The sequence below is a fragment of the Centroberyx gerrardi genome, chromosome 17, assembly GCF_048128805.1.
Source record: "Centroberyx gerrardi isolate f3 chromosome 17, fCenGer3.hap1.cur.20231027, whole genome shotgun sequence".
NCBI lineage: Eukaryota > Metazoa > Chordata > Actinopteri > Beryciformes > Berycidae > Centroberyx > Centroberyx gerrardi.
This window is the reverse complement of record NC_136013.1, coordinates 1,288,126-1,300,587: the sequence shown is the minus strand read 5'-3', so window position 1 is coordinate 1,300,587 and position 12,462 is coordinate 1,288,126. Positions and strand designations below refer to the sequence as shown.

At 44.6% G+C, this 12,462-nt stretch overlaps 1 protein-coding gene across 1 annotated transcript in view; it reads right to left on the bottom strand.

Moving 5' to 3' along the window:
- Positions 1–12,462, bottom strand: part of sptbn5 (spectrin, beta, non-erythrocytic 5) — a 61,440-nt gene that overhangs the window by 8,636 nt on the left and 40,342 nt on the right. Inside the window, exons 49-66 of the mRNA XM_078289616.1 lie at positions 11,302–11,448; positions 11,036–11,173; positions 10,396–10,563; positions 10,142–10,230; positions 8,681–8,867; positions 7,659–7,727; positions 7,050–7,193; positions 6,503–6,699; positions 5,910–6,114; positions 4,972–5,151; positions 4,655–4,810; positions 3,877–4,094; positions 3,566–3,755; positions 2,690–2,866; positions 1,309–1,416; positions 791–954; positions 550–652; positions 1–45 (exon numbers count right to left, since the gene is read on the bottom strand). The exon at positions 1–45 is cut by the window's left edge and continues 123 nt beyond it. Of these exons, the coding sequence (XP_078145742.1) occupies positions 1–45; positions 550–652; positions 791–954; positions 1,309–1,416; positions 2,690–2,866; positions 3,566–3,755; positions 3,877–4,094; positions 4,655–4,810; positions 4,972–5,151; positions 5,910–6,114; positions 6,503–6,699; positions 7,050–7,193; positions 7,659–7,727; positions 8,681–8,867; positions 10,142–10,230; positions 10,396–10,563; positions 11,036–11,173; positions 11,302–11,448 (2,685 nt within the window). The remainder of the gene's footprint in view (positions 46–549; positions 653–790; positions 955–1,308; positions 1,417–2,689; positions 2,867–3,565; positions 3,756–3,876; positions 4,095–4,654; positions 4,811–4,971; positions 5,152–5,909; positions 6,115–6,502; positions 6,700–7,049; positions 7,194–7,658; positions 7,728–8,680; positions 8,868–10,141; positions 10,231–10,395; positions 10,564–11,035; positions 11,174–11,301; positions 11,449–12,462) is intronic.

Sequence of the window (12,462 nt, the reverse complement as noted above, 5' to 3'; positions counted from 1 at the left end):
CTCTTTCCTGATAGGTTCAACAACAGGGGAATCGGGCGGTGCAGCCTGTTTAGCAATAGGTGGAGCAGGAGAATCAGGAAGATCAGGCTGTTCGCTGATCAGTGATGCCTGCGATTCCAAGTTGGGAACCTGTTTCCTTATCGGTGGAGTTGGTGATTCGGGGGGAGGATGTCTTTCTGTGATTGGTGGAGGTGGCGGTTCAGTGGGAGCAACAAACTTTCTGATTAGGGGAGGTGAGCTGGTAGGCTTCTCTGGTTGGTTAGGGGGCTGCAAGAGGGCGGGCTCAGAGGGACATCCTAACTTCTGCTCTTTAAAGGAGATTTGGGGCTTTGGAGCTAAGGGAGGTTTGGCTGTGGGAGGACGGTTTTCCTCAGGAGTCTGGTTAAACAAGGAAGAAGAGGAGGGTGGAGGGGATCGGGGAGATTTGGGAGAGGAGGAGGAGGGTGGTGGGGAGAGGGGGGGTTTGGGAGAGGAGGAGGAGGGTGGAGGGGAGAGGGGAGGTTTAGGCTTGGAGTGGGACGGTTTGGTTTGACTTCTCCAGGACTTTACAGCAGGGCTGGAGGTGGACCTGGGACTAAGAGGAGGACTGGTAGCGTCTCCTTCCTCCTCATTGTCCCATTTCACAACCCTCTTCCTGCCACTGTTGGGTCTCCTGGAACCAGGTGCAGGGTGGAGAGACGGGCTAGGAGGAGGGCTAGTGAAGGTAGTGAGACTGGTAGCCACCTGTCTCTCTGTTTTCTCATTTGCCTGTCGGTCTGCCCTGGCCTGTCTGTTTGTTCTGTCTGCCTGCCTGCCGCTGCTGACTCGGCGGACGATGGCTCTAGAGGAAGGGGAAGTGAGAAGTGGAGCCTTGGGATCCGACGGCTTTCTCTTCAGGGAGGAAACTCTGGCCGGAGGCTTCCTGTCCTGAGTCTCTTTGTCATCGTTACCATGGAGACCTAGTCTCTTCTCCCTCTGAGATGGAAAAGGAAAAATATAAACTTAGGAAAATAAAGAGTGTTTTACAGTTAGATGCATATGGCATGGTTATGCAAATAGTTTTTAAGTCCAGCAGTTCAGCTTTCAAATTCAGGTTTCCTCTAGGTCTAAGGCTATCATCATTCCCTTACAAAAGATTGCATTTTCTTCTTTTTCTACTATGACGTTAATAGTCTATGTTCTCCACTTCTGTGGTGGCTGTGTTAAAAAATCACCTTGAATTATTTTGTTAGTGCCATAAAAAATATACCAATGTATACCAATTTGTTCTTATTCTATAGTGTCATCAGCCAAACTGCATTCTCTGCTTCTGTAGAGTTACCAGCTTACCTGCGTTCTCTTCTTCTGTAGTGTGATGAAGCGGTCACTCTGGGCCTGGATCATGGCCTCCAAGTCCTCCTGCTTCTTCAGCAGCTCCAAAACGTCAGACACAGAATCCTGACAGAACCACAGGGAAAGTAGAAATACTAAATAAAACAAAACACATCTAATCACCTTGCCCTGTTATTGGTAATGCTTTTGATCGCAATGGTCACAGAAAAACTCTTCAAAATCGATAATAATGTGTTCTATACTGCCATCCAACCTAAAATAAATTCACTTGTATTGGCTTCAGTGGAGAGTTTTAGTGTCACATGGTCTAGACCTTTCTCCATAGTCCTCAGTGTGGTATAGACCTACCTGTAGTCTTCAGTTTGGTATAGACCTACCTGTAATCCTCAGTGTGGTCTAGACTCTAGACCGACCTGTAGTCTTCAGTGTGATCTAGACCTACTGGTCTAGACTCTAGACCTACCTGTAGTCTTCAGTGTGGTCTAGACTTACTCCATAGTCCTCAGTGGGGTCTAGACCTAGCCGAGTCTGCAGTGTCATCTAGTCTACCCCATAATCTTAAGTGTGGCCTAGACCTACCGCATAGTCCTTAGTGTGGTCTAGATCTTCCTCATAGTCTTTAGTGTCATCTAGATCTTTCCCATAGTCTTCAGTGTAGTCTAGACCTACCCCATAGTTATTGTTGAAGTTTCAACCTACCCCATAATCCTTAGTGTGGTTTAGATCTACCCCATAGTCCTTAGTGTGGTCTAGATCTTCCCCATAGTCCTTAGTGTGGTCTAGATCTTCCCCATAATCCTTAGTGTGGTCTAGATCTTCCCCATAGTCCTTAGTGTGGTCTAGATCTTCCCCATAATCTTTAGTGTTGTCTACACCTACCCCATAGTCTTCAGTGTAGTCTTGACCTACCCCATAGTTGTTATTGAAGTTTCAACCTACCACATAGTCTTTAGTTTGGTCTAGATCTATCATAGTCCCCAGCGTGGTCTAGACCTAGACCTAGACCCCCATAATCCTCAGTATGGTCGGGACCTGCCCCATAGTTCTCAATGTGGTCTAGACTTACCCATAGTCCTCAGCTCCAGAACATCAGACACAGAGTCCTGACAGAACCACAACAAGGACAGTAGAAATACTGATGTAGAAACACAAAACACATCTAATCACCTTACCTTGGAGGGCGTGATCTAGATCTAGCCCATAGCCCGCCACAGTCAGCTTTCAGTGGTCTACAACCCCATAGTCCTTAGTGTGGTCAAGATCTTCCCCATAGCCTTCAGCATAGTCTAGATCTGAAATCTCAAAATACTCCCCAAAGTTCTCAGGTCTTAATGTGGTCTAGACGTACCCAATAGACCGCAGTGAGGTCTAGACTTACCCCATAGTCCTCAGCTCTCAGTGTGCTCTCGTAGGAGTTAAGCCAGCGGTCCGCCTGCTCCATCTCCCTCCGCAGAAGCATGATCTCCAGGTCCTCCTCGTACAGCAGCCTGGTCTCCTCCCACACCTCCTGTACCCGCGCCTCCAGCTCCTCCAGCTCGCACACCCGCTCCTCCACCTGGGGGAGGAGGAATGAAAGGGAGGGAGGTCAGGAAAGGTCAGGTAAAGAGGTGGTTAGTGGATAGTTCTACCTGGTGGTCAGTAATGATAGTACTATGGAAGGCAAGGTTTACTTTGATGTTAGAAACGTATAGCAATCACTATATTAAGTGCAATTAGGAACTAGTTTCTTTGCGAATCTGAAGATCTGAAGATGTTTTCACGCCTATTTCATTTTGAGCAGTTATTTTGAACCCTGGAGCCGTTTTCCCCATAGTTCAGTTTGTTTGGGCACATGAGAATGCCACAACTGCAGTCCCTGTAACTTTAGCTAAGCACAATGAACTTGTCTGAGGAAGAAATAGCTGAATATGAACATCAGTCCAGACTGTGGTTTGCCCTAGGTTCATTTTGTTATGCTAGGCTTTCCAAAAACTTGCGTTTTGGGTTGTTTCCTGTAGAGGGTTCAGCTTAGATTCTCACTCCAAATGAACCGCCCTGCAGTTCTCTTGGAAGAGGACCAAAACCCACATTTTCAGCCATCTCTGTGTCATTATTTGAGTTTGAATAAATCACTCCAAACAGGCTTGGTGTGAGACCTTGGATGTTTCCAGACCAACTCTGGAGCGCTTTTTTTGGAGTGAGAACATGATCCGACCGTGATCCAACCCAACTACAGGAAGCACTGTGCATTAAGTCTATGCTGCGGCTGCCTAACCTCTTGGCACATGAAGTTGCCTTCATCCATCAGGCACCTCCCTTCATCTTTCACAGCCTGTGATTTGTTGAGCTGCCTGTCAATCTGGACGTGGTACTCCTCATGCTTTTTGATTAGCTGCTCCAGGTCAGTTCCTTCCCCTCCCAGTGCCTCCCCTCGCACCAGCGACAGCATTTCTCGCAGCCAGGCCCTGGGACACAGACAGAAGTCCAATTTAATTCACTGTGATGAATGTAATGTCAACCACAAAACACAAAATGCCCCAGAATGATGCAGCAGAGTTGTGAAGGTGAAACGTGAAGAGAACCTACATGAGTTCAGTCCAGTGGGTTAAGTATCTCTGTACAGCTTCAGCCTGGCCCAGCCTGGCCCGACGCTGGGAGGCCTTGTCCTGGAGGCTAGCCCAGCAGGCCTCCACCTCCTCCAGTCTCCCAGTCAGACTGGCCCTGGCCTGGGGCTGCCGTCTGCCCAGAGCCCTGCCCTCCTCTCTGCTCCTGGACACCTCCTCTGAAATCACCGCCAGGTCCCTCTGGGGATAGACGTTGACAACAAGGCAGTCAACATTATGTTGTATGGATGACCCTAGTGGAAATGGAACCTATTACACACCCTTTAAGTAGCACAAGCTCACAAGTTGTACAACCCCCATAGAGACCAACCAGACCAGTGTACTTCCTACCTCTATACATCTGTAGAAGCTACCAGACAAGGTGGGTCCTACCTCCATAGAGGCCTACCACACCAAGGTGTTGTTTCCTATCTCCATACTCCACCATAGACCAGTCCACGGTGTGTCTTCCCTGCATAACCCCTTAGAAGCTACCAGACCAGATTGTTTTCTACCTGCTTACCTCCGGAGAACCTTCCAGACCAAGGTGTGACCTACCTCCATAGAAGCCTTCCAGAAGAGAGTATTTCCTGCCCGCATACCACTATGGAGGCCTATCATACCAGTGTCACACTATTGAACGACAGAAGCCTTCCAGACTGGGGTGTGTCCTACCTCCATGTGCCACAGAAGCTACTAGAGCAGAGTATTTCCTGCCTCCATACCCTGATGGAGGTCTAGAAGATCAAGGTGTGTCCTACCTCCAGTGCCTCATGTTGTCTTAGCAGAGTCTGGACAGAGAGCAGATCATGGTCCTGGTCTTCTGAGTCCAGCACAGCGTCCTTCTCAGCCATCCAGCCCTTCAGCTCGTCCACGTCGTGGTTAAACTGGTGAACCTCCTTCGCTGAGTGCAGATTCTGAGACACGGGACAGAGAATTATCCCCACCACCTCTTTCTCTAACATCCAAGCCAGGTTTTTCACATACAGTAGGCATTCACCCAAAAACAGCGCTAGGGATATCTACATTAAATCTGGTGTATTGGTAAATGAGGATGTGATAAAAAATGAAGTTGTACCTGTTCTCTGGTCTTGATGGTGTTGTTGAGGTTGTCCCACAGTCTGCTGAGAGCCTCGTCCCTCCTCTGGGCCTGGTCGGCCTGCTGCAGCCCCTGGCCAAGCTGCTGCACCGAGGTCAGCCGGCTCTGACCCAGACTGGACACTTCTGACACCAGAACCTCCAGCTTCTTCTGAAGGACCTGGAGATGCAGAGAGAGGAGTGAGAAGGAGGAGGAGGAGACCTTGATTTTTGTAGGGTTTGACCACTATGGGTTTTTGAAGGCCAATACAGCAAAATGTTTTTGGATTAAAGATGCTGATAGCCGATATTCATTATCCTAAATTTGGCCATTTTCATGCAAAAAAAAAAATCCCCAAAATAAGAAGATTATTTTTATAATTATTTTTATTCTTAGCAGGTTGGAAAGGCTATGAAACAGCATTTAGATCATCATGGGACACTAAAACTCTCCACTGAAACCCATATTAGTCAAATTGTTTCAGGTGGGTTAGCAGCTAAATTTCTGACTTTGAATGGAAGACAGTATTAGTTCTGTACAAATACTACTTGCACATTATTCTGTAAACAGGTAGCCTGCAAATCTGATGATATTTAAATAGTCAACAACAAATTTGCATGTTCTGCACATATGCTCTGGACTCTAAAGTATTAGTGGCATGCTTACTTACAATAAGCAATTAGTGATATCTGTATATTTGTAAATCTGTAATCTGCAGACAATTGCAAATCTAATCTAATAATCCAAATGTGAATTTTATTTTAGCTATTGTAGAGAAACATTTTAACATTTATTAAGTTTGACATAATTAATTTGCTATTCTCTATTAGCTTTTTTTGTATTTATTCTCCAATCCATACCTCTATTCATTGATGATGCACATATTACCAATTTCTTCTCAGGGATCAATAAAATTAATCTAATCTTATCGGATTCACCTCCACATCCTCCAGATCTTGTCCGCAGTCTTCGGACTCTGCCACAGTCTTCTTGGAGGTCAGCCATGTTTGTAGTTCTTTGGCTTCTCTCTCGAACACGTAGAGGCTGAGCTGGTCGTCCAGAGCGGCGCGGCGCGAGGCAGAAAGGCGCAGGAGAGTCTCATAACGTTCGAGGACGTCTGGGAGAGACTGACTGACCAGGTGACTGAGACAGACAGGAGGACAGGGAACACTGAGACCACGTCCTCATGATTTTTCAGTGTTATCATAATTATTGATTGGGATCTATTGATTTGATTTTTGAGTATCATGCACCCTAGATGCCTGATCCTCATTGGCTCAGAAGATACGTCCATACATCACATTCTAGTTTATGTCGTATAACGTATTCCTAAATAAACTCGGGTATCATACAGACAAAATACACTGGCATTTTCCCAGGTTTTAGTGTGCCATATAGAATCCACCTTTTCTGAAACACATCTCAAATCAAACAAAATTAAAAATGGTTAACGTCCTCTTCAGTTCCCTATAAAACCCTGTCGTTTACCTGTTGTCCAAAGTGTGCATCTTTATCTACAATACCCGTCTACCTGTTTGGATGTCCGAGGTGCTGCAGTGAAGCTCCAGTCTCCTGCAGTCTCTCCACCGTCCTCCGCTGGTTCTCCAGCTCCACGTCCAGGGAGTCGAGCCTCCTCAGCAGGCCCTCCGTCGCCTCCTCATTTCTTCCACAGTCCCGGGACTCCAGCCCCGCCCGCTGCTCCTCCAGCCACAACTCCAGCTCCGACACCTGCAGAGAGACAGGTCAGCTCATGACTGGAGAGAGAGACAGGTTGACTAACTGACCTTCTCTAGTGTTTTCTTATATATCCAAAACACAGAAACACACACACACACGTTTATCTAAAAATGAATTCCCTAATCCTTAACCCTAACCTCCACCCTCTCCACTACATCCCTAATCGTAATTCTAATTTTAATCCTGAACCCAAAACCTAATCCTACTCTAACCACCCTAAAAGTGAGGAGCAGCAAATCTTCCTATCCTTGTGAGGACATTTGGCCCTCATAATGATAGAAAAACAAGAAAACACACACACACACACACACACACACACACACACACACACACAGCGGTACCTCGGTGAGAAAGGTGTGGATGCGGAGCGCCTCCTGCAGGAGCCTCCGCTTGTTGTCGGCCTCCACCTTCAGCTCGTCGAAGAGGCTCCTCAGCTCCTCCAGACGCTCCCTGATGTCATGAGACGCAAAGTGACGACCTCTGACCTGGGAAGTTTAATATTGAAGTCATAGTGAAATGAAAAATGACGTTTCACCTTATTAGCTACTTCTCCATATCATAACGTACACATATTTAATATATGTAAATAAATGCCTGAAAATATACAAAATTTTATTTTCTGGTATTTTTACAGCCAAATCTCAGGAAAACAATGTATTTTTATGTCATGTTCATGTCATACCAGAAGATATACATAAAAATTCCAACCAATAATACCACCATCGAACAATTTGACCCCTTGTCTGACTTTGCTGCCCGTTGCTGGGGGTGTTGCCCATCGACATTGCCCTCATGATTGCCCAATGTATCACCACAAATTAATTATATTCTGTTCCTTTGATGTTTGATAATTGAAAAAAAAAATGGTTTGGTCCAGTTTTCAGAATGTTAGCCTGGTTATGGCACTATTAACCTGAAAATTAAAATATAAAAAGTGATTGGTTCCTCACCAGACTCTGCCCCGCCTCCTGAACTGCCTGGACCAATGGGGCGCGGCTCGAGATCTCCTGCATCACCGCCTGGAAACAAAACACAATCGAATCAAACAGTTCACAACCCGCCTTCTCCACCACAAATCTCACTTCAGCTGATAATTTTATAGAGAACATTCAGCTGATTTATCTGCTTTCCCTAAACTATATCATCACATACTAAACCCTAACCTTCCTATCTTCTTACCTTCTTTTCTTCCTTCCTACCGACTTACCCACCAATCTAGCATCTTGCATCAGTCAGTGTTTGGCTGTACTGTCAGGAAACTGTCAGTCAGCCAGTATCTAGTGTTTTTAACCACCAGTCTGTAGTGGTAGCATAGAACAATCTGTCAATCTGTTAATTAATTAGTTGGCTATAGTCAGACAGTTAATTAGTCAAACAGCGAGTAAATCAGTCAATCAGTTAATTAGTCAGTTAACCAGTCAGTTAGTCAGTTACTTAATTAGTTAATTGATCAGTCAGTTAGTCACTACTTCCTGTTTTTTAATCTGTGCTGGCCAGTGTGTTGGTTACTTACTTAGCTGGTCAGTCAGTCAGCCAGCCATTAAACAGTTGGTTAAACGGTCACTAGTCAGTTAATCAGCCAGTCAGTCAATCAGTCAGTTACAGAGTTAGTCAGTCATCAGTCAGCGAGTCAGACAGATAGTTAACCAGTCAGTTAGTTAACTAATTCATCAGTAAGACAATTGGTCAATTAGTTTATCAGTCAGTAAGCCAGTCAGTCTGTTAGTTAGTTACATAGTTAGTTTGTTAGTACCTGCTGTTTTTTAACCATCTGCTGTGTACTATTTTCCCCGGCCTTTAGCAACTTTCCCCAGCCTTTAGCAGCAGTATAGGGCAGTCTATAAGTTAGTCAGTTACTTATTTAGCTTGTAAACAATTGGTTAATCAGCCCGTCAGACAGTTGGTTAGTTAGCCAGTCAGTGAGTTAGTTAATTAATTAGTTCAGTCAGTTTAGTTAGTTAGTTGTCAGTACCTGGTGTTTTTTAACCATCTGCTGTGTACTGGTCAGTGTATTTCCCCAGTCTTTAGCAGCGGTGTACGGCAGTCTGTCGGTCAGCCAGGCCACTTCCTCCTCCAGGTCTCTGTAGAACTGGAACAGAAGCTGCCAGGCCTCCAGGATTTCAGTGCGAGACTGCAGGGGCTCCGACAGGCTGTTGTACCTGCCGGAGCCGGGCGGTCACAGATGATTACACCCATCTGAATCACAAATCTTAGCAAAATATCTCCTTTTGGTGTTTACTTTTTATAGTCATTTCAGTACGTTATATTCATTCTGGACCTTGTGATATTAGACTGATATTAGACCTGGTGATGGTGATATTAGACTGATATTAAACCTGGTGATGGTGATATTAGACTGATATTAGACCTGTGATGGTGATATTAGACTGGTATTAGACCTGTGATGGTGATATTAGACTGATATTAGACCTGTGATGGTGAAATTAGACTGATATTAAACCTGGTGATGGTGATATTAGACTGATATTAGACCTGGTGATGGTGATATTAGACTGATATTAAACCTGGTGATGGTGAAATTAGACTGATATTAGACCTGTGATGGTGATATTAGACTGGTATTAGACCTGTGATGGTGATATTAGACTGATATTAGACCTGTGATGGTGATATTAGACTGATATTAAACCTGGTGATGGTGATATTAGACTGATATTAGACCTGTGATGGTGATATTAGACTGATATTAGACCTGTGATGGTGATATTAGACTGGTATTAGACCTGTGATGGTGATATTAGACTGATATTAAACCTGTGATGGTGATATTAGACTGGTATTAGACCTGTGATGGTGATATTAGACTGATATTAGACCTGTGATGGTGATATTAGACTGATATTAAACCTGGTGATGGTGATATTAGACTGATATTAGACCTGTGATGGTGATATTAGACTGATATTAGACCTGGTGATGGTGATATTAGACTGATATTAGACCTGTGATGGTGATATTAGACTGGTATTAGACCTGTGATGGTGATATTAGACTGATATTAGACCTGTGATGGTGATATTAGACTGATATTAGACCTGTGATGGTGATATTAGACTGATATTAAACCTGGTGATGGTGATATTAGACTGATATTAGACCTGTGATGGTGATATTAGACTGATATTAGACCTGTGATGGTGATATTAGACTGATATTAGACCTGTGATGGTGATATTAGATTGATATTAGACCTGTGATGGTGATATTAGACTGATATTAAACCTGGTGATGGTGATATTAGACTGATATTAGACCTGTGATGGTGATATTAGACTGATATTAGACCTGGTGATGGTGATATTAGACTGATATTAGACCTGTGATGGTGATATTAGACTGATATTAGACCTGGTGATGGTGATATTAGACTGATATTAAACCTGGTGATGGTGATATTAGACTGATATTAAACCTGGTGATGGTGTGTGCCACTCTGGTCTGGATCTCCTCAGCCAGGAAGTTTCCCTGAGAGTGGAAGGTCTTCGCTGTGTCTACCAGGCCCTGTTAAAAACAACAAACTTTATTTGCACGCAGTGTACAGAACTCTAGTGTCTCTCAACCGCCTAATTTCCAGACCATTCCTGGACTGAACAAAACTTTTCCAAACACTTCCTCTTGGTGCAGCAGCAGTGCAGCAGCCATGCAGTTAAAAACTCTGGTCTTTACCACGATTCTGTCTTGGTGTCCGTCAACCTCTTCCTCCAATCCCTGCAGGGCCTTCAGCAGCCTGTTGACAGACGGCAGGTCGCTTCCACAGTCCTCATTGGCCAGATCCCTCTCCACAGACCCCACCCACTCCTCCATGTCGTCCAATGAACGCTGGAACTGCAGCGCCTGAAAAACACACACAAGTTTATGACTGACAGGGTATCTGCTGGTTTCTCAAAGGCTTTTTACAGTTGTTTAATGCTACCTGGAATTGAATTAAAGACCAATTTAAAACCCAAATTAGAGAAACAAAACTGGCAGAACGAGTCTGTTCCTGACTGAACTCAGCTAATGAAAGTTTAAACTATAAACTGGCAGAATAAGAAAGAGTTGGACTTCATCAGACATGAAGTCCAACTCTTTCTTTGTCCAACTTTGTTTAGTAAAGCAGACAGGATGCAGATTGTACTACTAACCCTGTTCTGGATTTATCTGAGAAACCTGAAAGTACATGGTCAAGACGCATAAGACCTTCAATCACTGGATATAAGATATTTAAATAGCTTTTAAGGTGTTAAATTTACTTTTTCAGACTTTTTAAGGACCTGCAGATACCCTGAGAGAGAGAGTGTGTGTGTGTGTGTGTGTGTGTGTATACCTGGTAGGCTTGCTGTAGTCGTGTTTTCTTCTCCTTACAGTTGCGGATCAGAGCGTCCCAGCAGTCGGTCAGCTCTCGGAGCCGCGGCCGGACCTTCCCCTCCGCCGGGGGACCGCCGGACAGCAACTTCTCCCCTTCCTGCAGAACACACAGCCGCATGAACGAGACCGCACAGCGCAATTCACATTTCATCGTCCCGTAAGGAGAATTTGCTGATAGCCTACATGATATACACATACACACACACACACACACACACTGTCCACCTTGCTGAGTGTGTCCACCCTGTAGCGGTTAGCCAGGATCTCAGACTCGAAGCTCTGGTGTTTGAGCAGTTTGGCCTGCAGGTTGGTCGGTTCCCTCCAACTCTCATCCAACGCCACGGCGTTACGCTCGTTCAGCCACACACACACCTGGAGAACACACACATTTACTATAGGACAAACACACACACCTGGAGAACACACACATTTACTACAGGACAAACACACACACCTGGAGAACACACACATTTACTATAGGACAAACACACACACCTGGAGAACACACACATTTACTATAGGACAAACACACACACCTGGAGAACACACACATTTACTACAGGACAAACACACACACCTGGAGAACACACACATTTACTATAGGACAAACACACACATACCTGGAGAACACACACATTTACTATAGGACAAACACACACACCTGGAGAACACACACATTTACTACAGGACAAACACACACACCTGGAGAACACACACATTTACTATAGGACAACCACACACACCTGGAGAACACACACATTTACTACAGGACAAACACACACACCTGGAGAACACACACATTTACTATAGGACAAACACACACCTGGAGAACGCACACATTTACTACAGGACAAACACACACACCTGGAGAACACACACATTTACTATAGGACAAACACACACACCTGGAGAACACACACATTTACTACAGGACAAACACACACACCTGGAGAACACACACATTTACTATAGGACAAACGAAGTGAAGTTGATGATGATAATGCACCGATAATCATACTTTCATACGGTTATGTTAATAAGCTGTATATTATATAGGCAAGGTATTGTCGTTTGATGATGTCACTGACTACTCCTGTGATGATGATGTCGATGATGCTGTTGACGATGACATGGTTCAGTCTTGTAAGGATTGTTGATGTATTTGATTTTATTGTAAGCCGTATGGGCATGAACGGACACTTGCGCCAATTCTCCTGGATTTGGAATGAACTTCGGTGCAGTGGTGCGAGTCACCTTTGTCACTCTATCTTAATGTTTCTATGTGATGCTATATGTTTTATGTTGTGATATGTGTTTTATACTTGCTGCAGCACAAATCGCCCATCTGGGACAATAAAATTGACTTGACTTGAAATTGACTTGACT